The 21001-nt window shown below is 36.4% G+C and overlaps 1 protein-coding gene across 3 annotated transcripts in view; it reads left to right on the forward strand.

Annotated features, from left to right (window-relative positions):
* rnf17 (ring finger protein 17) overlaps positions 1-21001 on the forward strand; it is a 35713-nt gene that overhangs the window by 1423 nt on the left and 13289 nt on the right. For 2 of the 3 annotated variants that reach the window (XM_016237929.1, XM_016237928.1), the window contains exons 3-20: positions 534-628; positions 761-848; positions 978-1058; positions 4050-4153; positions 4268-4436; positions 8754-8830; positions 8967-9041; positions 9120-9307; positions 9478-9582; positions 9686-9844; positions 11284-11455; positions 11625-11751; positions 13133-13299; positions 19574-19706; positions 19790-19943; positions 20056-20171; positions 20522-20636; positions 20808-20925. In XM_016237929.1, coding sequence (XP_016093415.1) covers positions 534-628; positions 761-848; positions 978-1058; positions 4050-4153; positions 4268-4436; positions 8754-8830; positions 8967-9041; positions 9120-9307; positions 9478-9582; positions 9686-9844; positions 11284-11455; positions 11625-11751; positions 13133-13299; positions 19574-19706; positions 19790-19943; positions 20056-20171; positions 20522-20636; positions 20808-20925 — 2243 coding nt within the window. The remainder of the gene's footprint in view (positions 1-533; positions 629-760; positions 849-977; positions 1059-4049; positions 4154-4267; positions 4437-8753; positions 8831-8966; positions 9042-9119; positions 9308-9477; positions 9583-9685; positions 9845-11283; positions 11456-11624; positions 11752-13132; positions 13300-19573; positions 19707-19789; positions 19944-20055; positions 20172-20521; positions 20637-20807; positions 20926-21001) is intronic. The other variant, XM_016237930.1, reaches the window with a different exon arrangement.

Genomic DNA, 21001 nt, shown 5'->3' on the forward strand with positions numbered 1-21001 from the left:
TAATAATGCAATTTTATTAGCAACGTTTCAGTCAGTTGACTGAAAGGAAGTTCGATTGATCGGAACGTTGCTAATAAAATTTCACAATGATACAAGTTTGAGTAGTGTTTGGGATTTATACAATGTTTGTACTTTTTAGAGTTCATATTAGACTTTTATCCATTGCACCTATGAAAGATGTGGGTGTGTAAGGCACTGTATTTTTTTATTTAATATATTTTTATTAAAAAATGTGTAAGCATAAGTTTGTTCAATTTATGACATGTATGTAAGGAGTACAAAAAGCCTTTGAAATGAACAAAAAAAAAGTCTGTAAGAAGCTTTCTCGTCCCCCATATTGTTAGTCTCCATTTTTGTACAAGTAAGGTTTTTGTTTTTACACTTTAAAGAAACCACTAAAGTTAGCCTCACAGGAGCAAATTCCCCAATTTCAAGCACTGGTTTGCAGCTCTATTAGTCTTTATTAACCTCTCCTGTGGAATGGGATCATTCAGATTGATGATGATGATGGAGTCTTTTGTTTTTTAATATAGATGGACACCAGAATTGAGGAAGAAGTTGATGGTTTGGAGGTGGACAGCCGAATCATTGGCCTCATCTATACAGCTCGGATGAACACAAAGAAAGGGTATTCAGCAACATGCCGTTTTAGTCTTAAAAACCAGTATATTTTTAAACACAAAACTCTAGAACCATTTTTTTTAATGAAACATTGGTTCAATAAGTTAAAATTGAAATGGAAAATAAAGGTTACTGTCAGCAGGCACTCTGGAGACAGGTGTAAATCTCAAAGGTTTAAGAGCCCACCGTCATCGGCAGCCGTCCACACACAGGAGAATGCTGAAGGGGTACAGATACTTTCCACTTGTATGACTCTGAAGTGTGTTATGTAGTCTCATCTTTTCTTTAAGATCAGATTCCCTTAATATTCTTAGAAAGAGATAACAGCTCAGTAATGAAGGTTTATGTTTATATAGAGGCCAGATGTTGTTAAAGTTTTGGATGAAGCTCTTGGGAAAGCAACAGAAAACCTCAGTCAACTTGATAAACTTCACAAGGTACAATGAGAAACAGTACAAAATCTTGTATGTAGTCGTCTTATGTAGAAATGTGTTCATATGTAGGAATCATTTGCGTGGATAGATTTTTATTTATTTTTTTGAAGAGATGTTGCTGTGAGGAAACATTAAAGGGTTAGTTCACCCAAAAATGAAAATTAGCCCATAAATTACTCACCCTCAAGTAGGGCTGGGCGATATAGCTAAAAAATGTATTAACAATATAATGTGTCATATCGTTCGGTATTGATAATTATTTACATTTTTAAAACCTTTTTTTTAAAACAGCTATAGAACAAAATGTTTAAATTTAACCATTGTATTTTTACATTAACCCAATTTATTGAGACAAACAACAAATATTTTTTGTTTTAACAGTCAAACACAATAAAAATTAAACAAATATCTAATTTATAATGTTTTATATGCAGATTAAATACCGTATTGGCCCGAATATAAGACGACCCTCCTTTTTCCAGATGTACCTTTTGGAAAAAGGCTTTTTAAAAATCAAATCGTTTTTTTTCTCAGTAAAACACATTTTGTCTTCAATTATTTTCATATTGCACATTTTTCCTATTTTATCGTTTTATATTCGGGTCAATACGGTAGGTCTTAAGGAAACTTTTTTTTCTCCTGAGGCCACAAGAGGGCGCAATGAGTAAAATAATGCAGCACATTTAAATTGTCAACGCAAAGAAATAACTGTCTATAAAAAAAGTGCGTTACGTCTAAATTAACTCGTATAAATCAAATATAATTTTGTAAATTGCATAATCAATTATGAACAAAACAGCATCATATACTTCTGCATTGCTTAATCCAAAGAGCCGAAGCACCATTCACACAGATTGCATTTAAAAACATAATAGACGCAGTGAAAAGTTTCTTTTTCTTTTTTTACTTGCGATCTTCACAACACGCATTACATTACGTATTTCATGGCACACTCGTTTTATGTGTATTTGGCGCCACCTATTGTTGTGGGTGTATTATTGACATGTCAAAGTCTAGACCCTGAATATAAGACGACCACGTTTTTTCAGATGTATTTCCAAGAAAAAAATATCGTTTTATATTCGGGTCAATACGGTAGGTCTTAAGGAAACTTTTTTTTCTCCTGAGGCCACAAGAGGGCGCAATGAGTAAAATAATGCAGCACATTTAAATTGTCAACGCAAAGAAATAACTGTCTATAAAAAAAGTGCGTTACGTCTAAATTAACTCGTATAAATCAAATATAATTTTGTAAATTGCATAATCAATTATGAACAAAACAGCATCATATACTTCTGCATTGCTTAATCCAAAGAGCCGAAGCACCATTCACACAGATTGCATTTAAAAACATAATAGACGCAGTGAAAAGGAATAAACCTCCACAAGTTCGCGACGTGTTTTCTAAAAGTTTAAACTGTTTTAACTTTGCATGGCTAAATCTCTTGTGTGACACGAGTGCAGCAGTCATATTTGTCCATCTAAAAATGTGCTGAATATGCGTTCTGTGTGAATGGCTTGGTTTTGGTTTTCACCTAATCAAGATCTTCTCCGCATCTCGTGGGCTAGACTAACAAAACATTAAAATGCAACAACGTCACTTACATCATTATCACTGCATCACTGCATTATCACTGATGACACTCACTCGCACTCCTAACATTTAAATGCAAATGTTTATTTTAAATTCGACTGATATTCATTCTTTATTCACAATCATCTCATCGCAGGCACAGCACTCAATTCAGCATGTGTTTGTGTGTGCTGTCTGCGTCACTCATAGCACGTGCCTATATCGTGTGCTTTATCGAACCGTGCTTTCGGACGAATCCAGTCGGGGTTATATTAAAAATGGTCTTTGATCTTTCAAGCTGTTTCAAGCCACTCAGCGGGTGTTGCATGCATCCGTCCACAAAGGTGAACAAAGGCCTTCTGTAGCGAATCGATGCGTTTTTGTAAAAAATATCCATATTCAAAACGTAATAATCACTTTAATGTAGCTTGCGCTCACTGTTGTACACAGAAGCAGCTCCGGGCGGATGACGGTTAAGGTCAGCGGTGCGCGTGCGCCGGTGAGTCGTGAAAACCAACGTTTGTTAACAGGAGCAAAGGAAGCAAAGTTTCCTTACTTTAGCAAAGGAAAACCAGTCTCCTCTTGGCTTATATGTTGTACACAGAAGCAGCTCCGGGCGGATGACGTATAAGGTCAGCGGTGCGCGTGCGCCGGTGAGTCGTGAAAACCAACGTTTGTTAACAGGAGCAAAGGAAGCAAAGTTTCCTTACTTTAGCAAAGGAAAACCAGTCTCCTCTTGGCTTATATCAAAATCCTCCGACATTCGTCTTTACAAATCCTCGTTTTGTACTTCTAATTAGTGATCATTGGTTTGTTTTGATTTCTCCCCTGCGTTTCCGCGTGCGTCACTTCTAAGCGGCGCATGCGCAATGCTGACATCCTACGTCATCCACCCGGAACTGCTTCCATTTACAAGTGAGCACAAGCTACATTAAAGTGATTATTACGTTTTGAATATGGATATTTTTCTTACAAAAATGCATCGATTCGCTACAGAAGGCCTTTGTTCACCCCCCTGAGCCGTGTGAGAACCTTTTTTTTTTATTTATGGATGGGCGCATTTTATTTAACTGCTTTTGGACGGATGCATGCGACACCCGCTGAGTGGCATGAAACCGCTTGAAAGATCAAAGACCATTTTTAAAACAACTCCAACTGGATTCGTCTGAAAGAAGAAAGTCATATACACCTAGGATGACTTGAGGGCGAGTAATTTATGGGCTAATTTTCATTTTTGGGTAAACTAACCCTTTAATGTTTTTATGAAAGATTATGAGGAAAAGGAAATGATGGGTAGAGAAAAAATAAATAAAAAATCTGTTTTAAATATAAAAAAAGGAATTGTCCATTTTGATTTCATGATTACTTGATGCCTCTTCAACAGTATATGTGAAATTGTTGTTTTGTGTGTGATTTTTAAGACTCTTTCCAGTGGTATTCATGCTCAACTGAGGAAAGAGAGAACTCGAATAATCAGAGAAATTGATGAGGCTGTTGACAAAGCAAAGAGTACTCTGCAGAAAAGGTACGTGGACAGAATTTTTAGAGGCACAAACTGAGATGAACTATTCTGTGGTGTCTTGTAGGTATCTTCAGACTTGGCAAATAATTTTTGTTATTCATTTTGTGGAATTTGTAGACGGAGTACGTTGGTGTCAAAATTGAGTGATGTGGATCTACTCTTCACGGACGGTCGGAAGGAATGTAAGAGAATAGAAGAGAGGATAAAGGAGCTGCAAACAGCCATCCAGAAAGCCCGGCATGTCCGACAGGTTCCTTCTCTGGAGACCTATTGCAACCTAGACAAGGTAATGCTGTAGCAGATTCCACACAGTGTTCTGCACAATGTTAAATGGTCTGTGTGGACCAAACTCAGATAACATAAAAATGACTCTGTTTAAGTTTACGTTAATTTTAAATCTTAGGAAAGAAATAGTGTTTGCAAGTTAGTAAGATAATAGTTAATGTTACATTCATGCTGTGGCAGAATTATTGCAATAATGAGCTTTCAATTACAAATTTAACAAAGACATAAATGCTTTCTACTAGATGAAAACTGAATTTTATGAACTTTATTTCTTGTTGAATGTTTTGCAAGAGCATATAGATGTGAACTAATATAGTGCTTATACATTTTACCGTCATCAACAACAAAGAAATTAGACTTTTTATACATGTTTTTTTTTTATTGGTAGTCGACGTCAAACAAATATTTCCATCAGATATATTTCATATACTTTACATTTATATCATATATTCAGGGCTTAAAGTTCTCTGGCACCGTGCCGGATCTCCGGCGTGCAGCGTTTAGCTGCAGAAAAAAATAATCCTACATTTAAAAAAAACGTATCATTTTCGTGTCCATGAGTTAGCCTACCAATAGTATGAGAGGAGCACAGCTTTCACTCTCAACCAAACTAATATTACTAGCCAATCAGAATTTTTTGCTCATATAAACATGAGACGCGCATAATAGTAACCAACTGCAGAGCCCTGATGAATGGAGAAGCACGACACGTTGAAAAAGCTGCGAGGCGCAATGGTCAAAGATGTCCGTCTAGCGCATATTTACATAGAAAACTAATTAAAAAGCAGCAGAGCTTTGTAAACTGCTCAGAGTAATCAGGTCATCTCCATAAGAATGATATGCTTGCCAGAACTAATTTACCGGAATTTTTGAAAAGGTCCTGTTCACACGTGATCTCTTGATGGTAACTTACCGGTAATTTACCAGTGAAGACTGTAACTTATGTGTAAAAGGGGCTAAACTCTTCCTCTGCATATGCTGTGAGTTTGGGTTGCTTAACGTTCATCTGGGAAAACAGTGTGCATTATTTCACTAGATTTGCAACGTAAATCATTTATAAACCTTTGCCAACACAGGAGAATACGTCAACCTATGTCTAAATATGCCATTTATTGTACATTGCGATTAAAAGTTTCTGAGTTTGCATGTGGCCAAATATTAAAATTTAATGGATTTAAACGTTGTTTGATCACTTTGTAAAGTGACACGTCACCAGTCCTTTGGCGCCCTCTGCAGGTATTTGTTATAATACATGATGTACTTAAGTTGGTAATGTTCATATTATGCATAGGCATATTACATTATGTATTTTAACAGTGTTCAATAAAATCATGTAATTGGTTTTGATATTTTATTTGAGCCAATTATTATTGCCTCATCGATAGTTTTTATATAAATAGTCAAATTAAAGCCTGGTTTTCACTTAGGTTTATTTGTTACTAAAAAATATCAGATTACTCAATTGTCAAAATAATCAGAAGATTACTTGATTACCAAAATAATCATTAGTTATAGCCCGATTTAAACGTTGTTTGATCACGTTGTAAAGTGACACGTCACCAGTCCTTTGGCGCCCTCTGCAGGTATTTGTTATAATACATGATGTACTTAAGTTGGTAATGTTCATATTATGCATAGGCATATTACATTATGTATTTTAACAGTGTTCAATAAAATCATGTAATTGGTTTTGATATTTTATTTGAGCCAATTATTATTGCCTCATCGATAGTTTTTATATAAATAGTCAAATTAAAGCCTGGTTTTCACTTAGGTTTATTTGTTACTAAAAAATATCAGATTACTCAATTGTCAAAATAATCAGAAGATTACTTGATTACCAAAATAATCATTAGTTATAGCCCTAGATTAGTTAGAATTTCAAAATACAACTGCATTGTTTTACTTTTTGTAATTAAAAGACAAATATTTTGTCATTGAAAATTGGTTAAATATAGTATTAAAATATCGTCTCGTTCTAGTGAACCAAGTGTCTGTATTTTGTCTCATCTCGTGAGCTTAGGGTTGGACAATATGGCCAAAATTTATTTCACAATATATTTCTTAATTTCGGGCGATACAATATAATTCCAATATCAATATGAACACTATTTATCTGAAATAGAAATCTTTTGTAACATTATAAATGCCTTTATCATCAAACATCCTTGCTAAATAAAAGTATTAATTTTTATAATTTCTTTCCAAAAAATAAAAATTATTTTTATTCTGAATGGAATTATACTGAAGTGTATAATGTTACAAAATCTTTTTATTTCAGATAAATGCTGATCTTTGGATCTTTCTATTCATCAAAGAATCCTGAAAAAAAAATGTACTCAACTGTTTTAAATATTGATAATCAGCAAATCAACACATTAGAATGATTTCTGAAGGATCATGTGACACTGAAGACTGGAGTAATGATGCTGAAAGTTTGATCACGGGAATGAATTACATTTTAAAATCTATTCAAATAGAAAGCAATTTTAAATAGTAAAAATATTTCTAAATGTTACTGTTTTTGCTGTACTTTGGATCAAATAAATGCAGCCTTGGTGAGCATTAAAAAAAAAACGTAAAAAATTTAAAAATCTTACTGTTCAAAAACTTTTGACTGGTAGTGTAGGCTGATTATTCTAATATATTGAAGCAAATGTGCTTCAGCCAGAGGGAAAAGAAGGGTAGGAAAAGTGGTCCGAGTCGCTGCAGAAAACAAAACAATTTAACAACAACAAAAACATGTTGCTGGAGACAGGCTTATTATTAGGGATGCACCGATACCACTTTTTCCAGTACTTGACCGATACCGATACTTTTATTTTTGGTACTTGCCGATACCGAGTACCGATACCAATATTTTTATTGCATTTGTACATTTTTTTTTAAATATTGGGTACAGAAACCAAAAGAGTATGTATAATGTTAGTTGGTAAACTTCATTTATCAAATAGATAGTCAAACCAAAATGTATTCTGACAACTTCAACATTTCTCACATTATCACAGTTTATTCGCTATAGTTTAGAAAATGGTAATAAAATATGACAAGAACTCAGAGTTAAACTGAGTCAGAACAAATTCAGCTTGATAATGTTAGATAACTTTGATAGAAAGGTATGCAATAGATTACAATCAACCAAAAATTAGACAGCTGTTAGTATGACAGTATTTACACAACTATTAATACTTAGTCGGGCAGCCCTTAGCCTTAATGACAGCCTGTAGTCTCCTGGGCATGCTGTCACCAAACCTCAACTTCAATGTTTTTTTCCCAGACTCTGTCTGAATAATTTTTGGTCCCAAATTTGTATCAATTTTACTGGTAGTCCACTGTATGAAGAATTTTTGGGTATGATTTGTCAGTTTACTTTATTTTGCTATCCTCGCTTACATAAATGAACTATAGTGTCCTGCACCCACTAGTAAAAAAAATATAAAAAATTATAGCTGGTCTCTGATTCATGTATATCCTTCGGTTATTTTCACACTTAATCATGCCCATTAAAATGTATTGTACAAGTTTTTGTTACTTTCACTGTTCATTTTTTTTTGCTCTATGGTACATCATCTTTAATTTAATCGCATTAGAGCTGCTGGCGTTTGGTATCGGGGCATTTTAACGAGTACAAGAGCTCAGTATCGGGCCCGATCCATCCCTACTTATTATTGAAAATGCAAATTCATTCTCTGCCAGCAGGAGGCGCTTTTAGAGTGATAAAACTAGCAGTTTTCCCGGTAACGGCTGTAATCAAATCAGCTCCGCTCATTCATATAAAACACCCGTGCCGCGTTTTGATTTTGAAATGTGCAGTGCTCATGTTTATTCAACGAAGTCAAACGCCACAAATAAATCAATGTATGGGAAACACTGGTAATGTATATCGGAAATGTGTTTAAAAATCATATCACCGTTATTGAAAAAAATTATATTGCGATACATATTGATATTGAATTATTGTCCAGCCCTACGTGAGCTAAGTGTATTGTCACACCCCCAGTGTCGATGGAATGGATATAGCTCATAGTTTCCCAAGTGTATGATATAGCTTTCATTCTTCAGGTCAACCATATATTCATGAAGAAAATCACTTTGAATAAGGAAAGCAATAACTTTGCCAATAGTATCCTTTCATTTCATGCTTTGCATGTGCTGCCCCATCAGCCCCCCCCCCGCCCCCGGAAAAAAGGCTCCGGATTTTTATTTTTTTTTGCTTTAACCCCTGTATATTTGTGTTTAAAATACATCTCAAAATAAGAAATGTTCAAAGTATCATGTATTTTCTCCTCAGTTTTTGCTTTGTTTTAATTGCTTTCAGATTTTGGAGACACTACACATTCCAGTGGATGCTGAATCATACGACATGAGCTCTATGTCTTTGCATTCAGGACTCCGGTAGGGTACCATTGTACACCATTAGTATAAGAGCTCCAGAATGCAATTAATATTGTCACAAAAATGGATGCACACAGCTCTGTTGCTTTTACATGCATTCTAAATTCTCTCTCATTTTGTTTGTATTTATATATAGCTGTAGTCTTCAAATGGACAGTCTTGTTGACAGTTTGAGAAACTGTCTTAAAATTACAGATGACAGTGATGACTGGTAAGTGTTTATACAATGTGCTCCATTGAATTGAAACCTTGTGATCTGATTTTTGTGTTAATTTTATGATCATGACAGTATTTTAGAAGTTACAGTGGAGCCTTTCCAACATGTTGTGAAGAGTGGTGTGGAGGTCTGGGACAGCTCCAGTCAGTCTGTTAGAGGAAATGCAGACCCCATTCCCAAAAAGAAAAACACACGCAGGCCAAGTTTCATAGAGGAAATAGTGGAAGACACAGACACTTCTTCAGAGATAGTGGAAATAGGTGCGTGTATGCAGGGTTGGGGAAAAAAAAAAAATCATACTGATGTGAATAATGTCTGTCTGTCTCTGAATGTGACTATATTTGTTATGTTTGTATTAGGGCTGTCAAGTGACTATTATTTTTAATCTGAATATGTTCTTCTGTAATATGTTGAGCTCATGTGTTTTTAGCTCATAGTTCCCCAGGACCTGAACCAAGGCGCAATGAAAGGCACAAAGCACTTAGAAGACATCGCAGGCAGCATTTTGATAGGCCCTTAACTCCACAGCCTAAACGTATGTGGCTTATTTGTAGGTTAATCTCCTGAATGAACTAAGATGGCAGCTCCCTTGTTCCTTGTGTTATTCAAGTGCACTTTCTTTTTTTTTCCTTTTGTAGTGGTGCACTATGTTATGGCGACTCACATTGTGAACCCTGGACATTTCTATGTACGCTATATGATGGAACAGAAGTCAGGCCAAAAGTTGACCAAAAAGGTCAACGAATTCTGCTCAGGAGACAGTAGCCTCTTCACGTTCAGTGATGAAATCAAGACAGGTATATGCATGTTAATGATAGTCTCTTATTTGACAGTGAAATTATCACTCATCAATATTAATTTATTTAGTTATTGACTAAAACTAACATTTGGAAGTTTGGGGTCAGTAAGATTTTTTTTTTTATTGTTAATGTCTCCTATGCACATAATAGAAAATGAATGAGCATAAGTAAACTTACAGACTAGGGCTGCACGAAACATCGTATCTGCATCGATATCGCGATGTGCACATCCGCCATAGTCACATCGCAGGATGTGCGATGTTTAGTATACTGATCGTTATATCTATACTGATTGTTTTCTTTGTTCACACACAGACACCGTGTCTACACCGGACGCGACGGCTGTACAGAGATACCCATTTTAAATAAATTTCGTAGCAGAGCTACTGCAGGTGCTTTTCAGTACTGGAAATCCGCTTATCCTTTGTTGAAACTTCCGTGTCTTTGTGGAGAGCGCACAGGTCACGATCGTTAAGCAATGGCAGACGCTACGAAAGCGCAAGCTCCCGAGTGCTTTGGAAAGGAGAAAGTGGCGCGACTGGCGTTTTCCCACGCGTTTTTAGGTGTGATATGCGAAAGGCCCCAAAGTCTGTCTACACTGGACTTTGTGTCAGTACGTCATAAAGAGAATGAGGCATTAGTTAACTGTCAGGGATTTGTCGTGTTGAGCCGCATCCAGTGTAGTCAGTCACACAGCATCACTGATTATAATGTATTCTATTGTCCCCTCGGTCCATTCGCGATTGCGTTCCGGGGGGATGGGGGGTTTGTCTGTTCGCCGCGGGGCCCAGTGCGACCGCACCAGTTGCACCCCCCTAAGGACGGCCCTGCTCTGCAAGTATCCTTGTAAACACGGATTCTTATGGCTTAGGTGAAGGTAAACTAATGAGAAAGAAAATGAATGTTTAACAGTATATTGGTTCACAGCAGTTTAATGTTCCTGTTGCTTTCTCTGTCATGTTAATCAAACAACAATACATAAAGAAAAATCACTTTTGTAGCTTTAACACAGATTTGTTAGATTTAATTTATAATGAAAACTATGCAGTGTTATTTTACATTTGATTATTCAATTTCTGTACCTGAATACTGTTGGACTTACCTGAAAAATATAAAGCACTGCTTATTTCATTTGTATCTTTGTTCTGTTATTTATCTATGCTTGTAATTTGTTTATTTCCTATGCTGATTTACTCACCTACAAAATCACCCCAATCATTGATTTCCTTTTTTTTTTATATAAAAAAAAAAATTTCAAATATAGAGCTATTGAAGTCATCTAATTTTTTCCCCATATCACAATATATATCACGGGAAAAAAATATCGCAATGTGAGTTTTTTTCAATATCGTGCAGCCCCATTACAGACAATGCTTTCTAAAGAAGATCAAAAGATAAACTTTGAGATCTATCTGATTGTATCTTGTTGTGCACAGGCTCTATGCTCTTTATCTATTGGAAGGAGGATATGTGGTGTAGGGTAACAGTGACTGAGCTCTTTCAGAAAGAGTGTTTCCAGAGTGTGACCAAATGCCGTGCATCAGATGTCTCCCGTCTGTGTGTCTACTTCCAGGACTTTGGCTTCTCCAAGGGCGTTTCAATTCCAAGGTGAGAAATAAATAAGTGTTCATATGTAAACAATTAAAGACAGAGATGCTCTCTTTATTTCTTAATTGTGTGCATAATTTTTTGCATGCTCATGTATCTCAAGTAAATCTGCTCTTTTCATCTGACTGCAAATTCACTGTATGCATGTTTTCTCTTTGTGCATCTCCAGTGATGGAAATTTAACCGTGTTGAATGAGTGTCTGCGGAGACCTGATGCTGCTACTCTGGCTGAAATGAATGGCTGGGCTCCTCTGGCCATCAAATGCTCCCTTAAAGATATTATTCCTGCAGACTTGGTATAAGTTGTGGATATGTATTTACTGTATTAGTGTTGCAGCTGAGTGCACCAAAATGCATGTTTAAAGGGTTAGTTCACCCAAAAATGAAAATTAGCCCATAAATTACTCACCCTCAAGTCATCCTAGGTATATATGACTTTCTTCTTTCAGACGAATCCAGTCGGAGTTATATTAAAAATTGTCTTTGATCTTTCAAGCTGTTTAATGCCACTCAGCGGGTGTTACAGTGCTTCAGTCCAAAAGAAGTTAAATAAAAAGCGCCCATCCATAAAAGAAAGTGTCTCACATGGCTTCGGGGGGTGAACAAAGGCCTTCTGTAGAGAATCAATGCGTTTTTGTAAGAAAAATATCCTTATTCAAAATGTAATAATCACTTTAATGTAGCTTGCGCCAACAGTTGTACACGGAAGCAGCTCCGGGAGGATGACGTAAGATGTCGGCGTTGCGCATGCGCCGGTGAGTCTCGTGAAAACCAACGTTTGTTAACAGGAGTAAAGGAAGCAAAGTTTCCTTACTTTAGCAAAGGAAAACCAGTCTCCTCTTGGCTTATATCGAAATCCTCCGACATTCTTCTTTACAAATCCTCATTTTGTTCTTCTAATAAGTGACCGTTGTTTTGTTTTGATCTCTCCCCTGCGTTTCCGCTTGCGTCATTTCTGAGCGGCGCATGCACAATGCTGACCTCATACGTCATCCACCCGGAACTGCTTCTGTTTACAACAGTGAGCACAAGCTACATTAAAGTGATTAATAAGTGACCGTTGTTTTGTTTTGATCTCTCCCCTGCGTTTCCGCTTGCGTCATTTCTGAGCGGCGCATGCACAATGCTGACCTCATACGTCATCCACCCGGAACTGCTTCCGTTTACAACAGTGAGCACAAGCTACATTAAAGTGATTATTATGTTTTAAATATGGTTATTTTTCTTACGAAAACGCATCGATTCGCCATAGGAGGCCTTTGTCCTCTCCCCCCCCCCCCCATTTTTTTTTTTGACCTAGACTGAAGCACTGCAACACCCGCTGACTGCCATCAAACAGCTTAAAAGATCAAAGACAATTTTGAATATAACTCCGACTGGATTCGTCTGAAAGAAGAAAGTCATATACACCTAGGATGCCTTGACGGTGAGTAATTTATGGGCTAATTTTCATTTTTGGGTTAACTAACCCTTTAAAAGTTATGCGTTTATTCAAAAGAAATATTCAGGCATTTAGCTGCCATCTAGTGGTGCAAAAATAATTTGTATTTCTGATCTAGTTTTGTATTTATAGATGTTATTATTGTTAATATTAGAATTTTAGCATCTCTTGTGACTAGGCACAATCAATAACTGGCAAGACGTGTGTTTGTGTTTTTTTATTTATTTTTTTATCAGCTGAGAGGGTGGAGTTTAGAGGCAGCTGACGAGATGAGGAGCCTGCTGGGATCTGAGGCTGTGGAGATGCAGGTGTTCGGTGAGGACGGAGACACGCTGTTAGTGGATCTGAAGAAAACGCCAATGGTGTCTCTGCGGGAGCACCTGGTGTTCATGGAGCTGGCCAGGTATGTAATTGTCCCATCTGGGGCTCCCAGTTCCATCCTTACAGCATTTTTTAATCTTCATCTGTAGGGGTGCTCCGATCAGGATTTTTGAGGCCAATCACAGAAAGCAGTATCTGCAGATACGATCAGCGATACCGATCTTTTTTTATAGCCTTATTTTTATCATGTGGAATTATTTATAGTAATACTCCAATCAGGATTTTTAGACATTTATTCAGGGCCTGAATTTCATTTTTGAAAATGGGGGGAATTTCCCTATTATAGGTGACTCTTGTGAGAGGGGATTTTTCTTTTAGTTGAGGAGTGGAGGGGAGCCTTTTTTATTTTTTTTTATTTTTATTTTTCAAAAATATATATTTATCTCACCTAAATGTTCGTTTATGAAGTGCCTTTTTGTTTTTACACTCGTGTTGTGTGTAAGCTATTGTGCAACAACTGCACAACACAGTTGCTCAAGCAAGTGGCAAAATATTTAAACTGCTTTTGTTACGTTATCACAAAAATTCTAAATTAAAACTTGCCACTGACAGAAACAGACAACTCTACTGCCTTTTCTTTTGCATTTTTAGTCTTTATTACAAACAATCCTGCGGTTAATAAAGAACTTTGTTTTCCTACATCCACCAGTGCCATCTGTCTTTTCCTTTTTCATTTAAAAGTGATCTTTTCTTTTAAAACTAGCCAACAAGCCATATGTGTTGACTGTGAAACACAGACTTTAATTATATGCATTTATGGTGTAATTACTAAATTTTCATATTTACCACAAACAATGCGCCTGTCACTTTAATTCAGCGCTGCTGCAGACTGCTCATAGAACACACTGCCGGATCGAAGCCGTGTGAACGATTTAAAATCCGTCAACATTTGCGTGGAAAAAATATGCACTGCATACGGAGTGTGTGAACCTGGCATTATGTGTGTGCGTTGCAAGTGTGCATGAGCGCTCAGTTTCCAGGAGAGCGCGCGCAAGTGCTGAATGGTTAAACACTGGCTAGAATTGAAAAGAAATGCAATTCATAAACTTTAGTGACGATGCAACACTGCTTCGATTGTGCAAGTGATAATTCCTATGGCTATGTCAACTGTGCAGTGTGCAGCTCGCTTATAGTGCAGACGTGATGTGATTTGGAGCCATGTGTGCATTTTGAGAGGGAAAGGGAGAGCGCGTGCAGTGGTTCACTCTCGCTGTTTGTGAAATTGTCGCACAGAAAGTTTTCAAATTCCTTTATAAGTTATTTAATGAAGAAATATGAATCGTAAAGCCATGTGTGCATTTTGAGAGGGAAAGGGAGAGCGCGTGCAGTGGTTCACTCTCGCTGTTTGTGAAATTGTCGCACAGAAAGTGTTCAAATTCCTTTATAAGTTATTTAATGAAGAAATATGAATCGTACCTCACCTTCAGCATTATAATTATTTTACCCGTGCTGGACAGGGACTGAGACGGTGCTGCATGTCATGCCAAATCTCTCACAGCAGGCGCTTCATCAAGCTTGAGATCGGCCTTTATAGAGACCGCCGATCAAACATCCCAAAGCGATTATCGGCCGATAGTGATCGGTAGCCGATCAATCGGAGGACCCCTATTTCATCTGTTTGGTTCTATCTGGGTTTCTTCTGCTTTTTTCAGTACATTCAACAATTAAACCTATAACTCAAGAGCATTTTGAGACTAAGTTGTAGAACATGATTTATAAAATAAGTCGAAATAAATGCTACAAATGGCCTAAAGTATGCTGGATAAAAAGGACCTTCTAATCAGTAATCAAAAATTCTGATAAAAAAATTTACCTTCCCATTACGAGGTGATGGTTGACTCCTTAAAGTGATTTATAGGGAACTTTGTTTTTACCTTTTGTAATGGCATTTTTCTAACTTTATTAAAAGTATGTCATCTTTTATGTCAAAATCAAAAATATATATTTATAAGCTTTTTAACATTTCTAATTAAAACAACAGAATAACAACAAGTAGAATAAGAATAAGTTACCAATCAAATGAAATCAGTATTTAAGAAATAAATTTGTGCTACAGAGATGGCACAGAAGAACACACAAGTGGCTTGTATGTGTATTTTCAGACGTTTAATGAGGCTCAGAGGTCGCATGAGTGCAATTAAATTCATGTTGAGGTTAATGTTTTAAATATAACATTTTGAATATAGAAATGATTTAAATAACAGAAAAGATGCTTTAAAAATTTAACTAAAACTGCCAGCAGGTGGCGTCAAGTCACTGATTTTATCACTGAATCATTCATTCAATTGATTCGTTCAAACAGCTGAATCATTCCGGAACGAAGTACGTGACTGTCTTTATGAATGGGTAATTGAATCATTGACTCACTAGATTCGTTTAAAAACACAGTTCATTCATAAACGAATCACCGCTGTGTTTGAATGGAGATGCGCAGCGTCTGCAAATGCGACTGAAATGGTCGCACTGTAGAGCCCTGTATTAGTTAGGACTGTCAAGAGAAACATTTTTTATTGAATTAATTATATGACGTGGTGATTAATCTAATCCCAAATTAATCGTATATCAAATTTGGCTGGGAAATTACCCCCAGAAGATAAAAAAAGATGGGGGGAAAAAAAGATACAAAAAGTAGCTTTAGAAAGAAATATTTGATTTGATTCAACATAACATTGCTTACACCAACTTTTTTATATATATATATATAAAAAAAAAATTGGGGGGGGGGGCTTTTAGGCCTTTTTTATTAGATGGGACAGTTGAGAGCAGGCAGCAAAGTATTGGGTTGAGAGAGGTGGGGCGGGATCGGCAGAGGACCTAGATACGGAAATCGAACTCGGGTCGCTGTGAGCACAGTTGTGCTATATGTCGGCGCACAAACCAGTAGGTTATCGGCGCCGACACGCATGAACTTTTAAGATAGAATGGATTAACATAAACTATGGAATATTTTAGTTTTTTTTTTTTTTACATAATGGTGACCAAAAGAGTTACCAACATTGTTCGAAATGTCTTCTGTTTCGCAAAAGAAAGTCATAAAGGTTTGAAATGACATGAGTTTGAGTAAACTAAAACTGCCAGTAGAGGACTTTAAATGCCTTAATGAGTAAGTCTTGGAGACATTAGATTTGTTCAGATGGCTGATTCATTCAGGAATGAAGTAAATGGCTCTTTATGAATGGGCCATTGAATCATTGGTTCACCTGATTTGCTCAAAACGTGGATTCATTCAGAAGCAAAACACTGCAGACAATGTTATCTAAAATATAACACAAAATGAACTTATTTATTAAACCGTTATATAAAATGTTACATGTGAAATATTTGGTCTGATACCCAACAGGCAACCCTTTATAAATATGTCTTGAATGCACTGTAAATATCTTACACTGTATGAATGAATATAAATTAAAGAAGGAAAAAAGCAGTGCCTGAACTTCCCAACAGAAATAAAAAGGGCTGGGCATAATTCGATAATGATAATTATCACTATATAATTTTCCTCGATAAAGTGATATGAAGAGTTTGATAAATATTTGATATAATGTTTATGCGCCAAAAGCGGAACAAAACAGCGCGACTCATTTGAATCGTGCCACATGGACCGCTTATCTGCTCGGATCAAAGTTCAAACCGCCGCGAGCTCACTAGAGCAGATGCGTGTACTCGGTCACGCCAGCGTTGAGAATTCAGCGATGAACACACATGACTCGGTGATTTAAACTAGTTTAAAGCCAAACAAGAGAAACACTGTGTGTAATGAGACAGTCAGAAGGCTTTTCAATCTACAAATCGCCATTATTTACCATGTATTTACTGTAGTAACGCTCACTGTACCATTGTATTGTGGCAGAAATTTGGGATATTCACACTGAATTTTATTAAAGGAGTAATGGTAGGCATATATAATTGTAGTATGTATTTGTGATTAAGCTATAGCATGTGTGCATTTAAACAATGTTTTTAGACTACTGTTTTTCATACAAATAGGCTACCTAAAAACCATATAGTTATAGATTTACCATGGTATTGAGGTGCTATATGTGTAGTTTTAACTGTTTATCATAATTTAAATGTATGTTACTATGGGAGACCGATGCTTAATTTAAAAAGAAATAAATAAAAACTTGGTCAGAATAAATTTAACCATATAAAACTGAGGTTGCTACAATTTTTAGAGCGGTTACTGATTTTGATAATGAACAAAAATGTACCTCTGCATCCTAACTCAAGCTACTATCAAATATGCATTTCTAAGAGACAAAAAGTGATATAATTATTAATATTATCAGGCAACCCAAACCTGTTTCTTGATTTTAAACAATATCACTCATTAAACTAAGAAATTAAATTTTCTATTTAGTTATTTATTTTAAGGAAAATTAATGGTCTGGTTTCTACAACTTTCACTTTGGAGCAAAAATCTGGCTTTAAATTTGAAAGAAATAAAGATTTGACATTTATCGTGGTAATTATCGATATCGACTGATGTGAAAAATGATTGTGATGATTTTTTGGCCGTATCAAATGATTCAAAGCACCAAAGTAGAATGAGCGCAGAGATGTGTTACTCGACCCGGTGACTTTTTATGAATGGCGGTGAGAATTTTGCTAGTGCTGTCATAATTCACAACGGCTGTGATGTAGTTATATAATAGGTTGTAGTCTGACACGCTACATGTCTGCTGTTACAGTACTGTTTTTAGTTTCGATTCACTGTTAGTGCTAGCTGCACTTGGTTTGAGCCGCTTTAATTTGCATTTGGGAACGCAACATTCGTCATTTAGAAACGTTTATATATCAGTTGTTTACAAAGAGAAGTTTCAGTGTCACATAATCCTTCAGAAATCATTCTAATTTGCTGATCAAGAAACATTTCTCATTATTATCAATGTTAAAAACCGTTTTGCTGCTTAATATTTTTGTGGAAACAACGATACCACACAAACATTTGTATAAGATTTAAAAAAAGAGCGAGAAATTAATCATTTTATTCATCATGCATGAAAGTGATAGAAATCATTTAAAATGTCTTCACTCACTTTTTATTTAATAAGTGCATTAACAAATGTAATTAATATATTTGATAAATGCAAATAAATGCTGTTCATTAAACTTTATATTTACCAAAAAATCCTGAAAAAATTGTGTATCACCATTTCCACACAAAATATGAAGCAGCAAAATTGTTTTCAACATTGATAATAATCAGAAATGTTTCTTGAGTCAAATAAATTGTAATGATTTCTAAAAGATCATGTGACACTGAAAACTGGAGTAATGATGAAGAAAATTCTGCTTTACATCATAGGAATAACATTTAGAGGTCGACCGATTGATCCTCCGATTTTTGGCATTTTTTTTATTAATCGGCATTGGCCGTTTGTGCAGCAAATTAGGCCGATTTATAGGCAGGCGCATCTGCGGGCAGCTAAGTGTTGCGGAACGCTGGAGAATCTCTCTGGCTGCGGGAGACGGAGCAGCTCACACTCTGCAGCCGCTTCTTGTTCACACACCGCTTCAGCTAATAATGGCAGGGCAAAACAGACCGTTTCGAAAGCGTAATTACGTTTTACCCTACTAGAATTGATGCCGGAACGTTATCATATTCATAAGTGCAAGTCATTTGCATGTGGAAGTAGAAACATATATGCAATTCAAACTAAACTTCTGGGCTGAATTTAATGTGCACGATAACTTTCCTCATGAAATGTGGTGTGGACCCGACAATAGCTTCCACGATGTCATCGCTCGTGGTCAGCGCACTTAAGCAGTTATGAGCAGCAGGATGTGTAATATGTGTGAACTCTTTTATTTTTCACTTGGCCATTTGACTTGTAGAAGTGTCCAGTGTTTCCCATACATTGAGTTATTTGTTACACAAATAGATAGTCTTATACTTCCTTGAATAAACTGAGCACTGCACGTTTCAAAATTAAAATGCAGCGCGGGTGTTTTTATATGAATGTATCTTTGAAAAGAACCGACCATCTTCAGAAAAGCTTCTATGTCATTTTCATTGAGTCTTTCCTGTAATGCCTGATAAAGTAGCGCTTATTAGATTACATGCTGATTTTTATTTTTTACAGGACAATAGTATGTATTACAATATAAGATATATCTTTTAATGTGCTAAAATATATATTTTTAATCAAAAGTGCTGGGGGCGTGACACTTTTTTTGTCTCTAGCTGATCACATGCCTGAAAAAGCTTATTGGTCAACCATGACTCAAAACAGAATAAAACCAAATTTACATTTTGTTAACATTGACAATGTTGCTATATGACTTCTGTACAGATTCTACTCTCCTATAGTCGTCCCTGGCAGTGCACCCCTACTCTTCTACCCATCAGTTCGCCCTGCACTCAATGTTGAGGGCAATGCTATGGTTTCTCATGTGAACACACCGTCAGACTTCTATGTACAACTAGTGAGTATAAAAACACATTTATTATAACGTCGAAATGAAATAATTAACTGAAAATGAGATTTGCACATCCTTGGTGAATGCAGGTTGAAAATATGGAGTACCTGCTGTTGCACTCAAAGCTCCAGGACTGTTACAATCGTCCCCAGGCACACAGTGAGTTCCAGGTCTACTGCCCTTCTCTCTCACAGGCCTGCGTCGCTTGCTATGACCAAGAATGGTGCAGGGTTCAAGTCATAGGTGCGTTCATGTGTGTACAATGTATCAGATATGTAAACATACAATAAAAGAAAGCCAGTGTCGCTTTGATGCAATGTATAAAGGTTAAAAGGATTGCCTGTGTTTATTTCAGGTTTCCCTGGTGGTCGGATGGTTGAGGTTCGGTATGTGGACTTTGGCTACAGAAAGACACTCTCTGTGAAAGATCTGAGACAGATAAAGGATGAGTTCTTTGCTTTGCCAGAAATGGTAAGATTTAGGTTTACGTGTAGACTGTGATACCATGATGGACAAAATTTAATATTGGTTTAAAGGGGGAACAATATGAATGAAACTTAATTGATTCCTGTTCCTACATCAATATCACATTGGTCTTAATGAATAATACTTGCCAGTACATGGAGATTGTGCTGAGAAAATTACCCCACAGCACCACATAGTACCACCAGCAGTGTAACCAGTTTGAACGTGGATACTGTACTGCTGTGGAAATTATGATACTGTGGCAAGTCTGTCAAAGCAGGTCTTTAAAACGCACCTGAACAATACCTCTGATAAATAACAAGCTTAAAGAAGTCTGTCTATCCATTTGTTTTTAGGCTTTGTGGTGCAGTCTGAATGATGTGGTCAGTCCGCAGGAAAAATGGAGTGATGAAGCCTGTGTTGTGTTCAAGGAACTTGTGGAGCATAAACTTATCACTGTTGTGGCGAAAAGTAAGTTTACTCTTACATTCATAAACAAAGACATCAGAAATATATCACTGCTTTTAAACAATGATCTATTGTCCATAATAATGTGTGCACTGTGACATCATTATTAACCGTAATTTGGAGAGTAATGTGGTATACTGTACATCTTTGCTTGAATCGCTCACTTTTATGCAGAGCTTGTGCCCGGCACTAGACCTGTGCCTGTGTGTCTATATGAGATTGGTGATGATTGCACTGGAGCCAGTATTGGAGAAATACTGGTCAGAAATGGTCTCGCTGTTTCCAGTAAACAGTAAGTCATGAAAAAGAGACCATCTGAACTATCTATCGATCTATCTATCTATCTGTATTTCTTTAGTTCTTTCATT

The sequence above is a fragment of the Sinocyclocheilus grahami genome, unplaced genomic scaffold, assembly GCF_001515645.1.
Source record: "Sinocyclocheilus grahami isolate Dianchi unplaced genomic scaffold, SAMN03320097.WGS_v1.1 scaffold527.1, whole genome shotgun sequence".
NCBI classification, from domain to species: domain Eukaryota; kingdom Metazoa; phylum Chordata; class Actinopteri; order Cypriniformes; family Cyprinidae; genus Sinocyclocheilus; species Sinocyclocheilus grahami.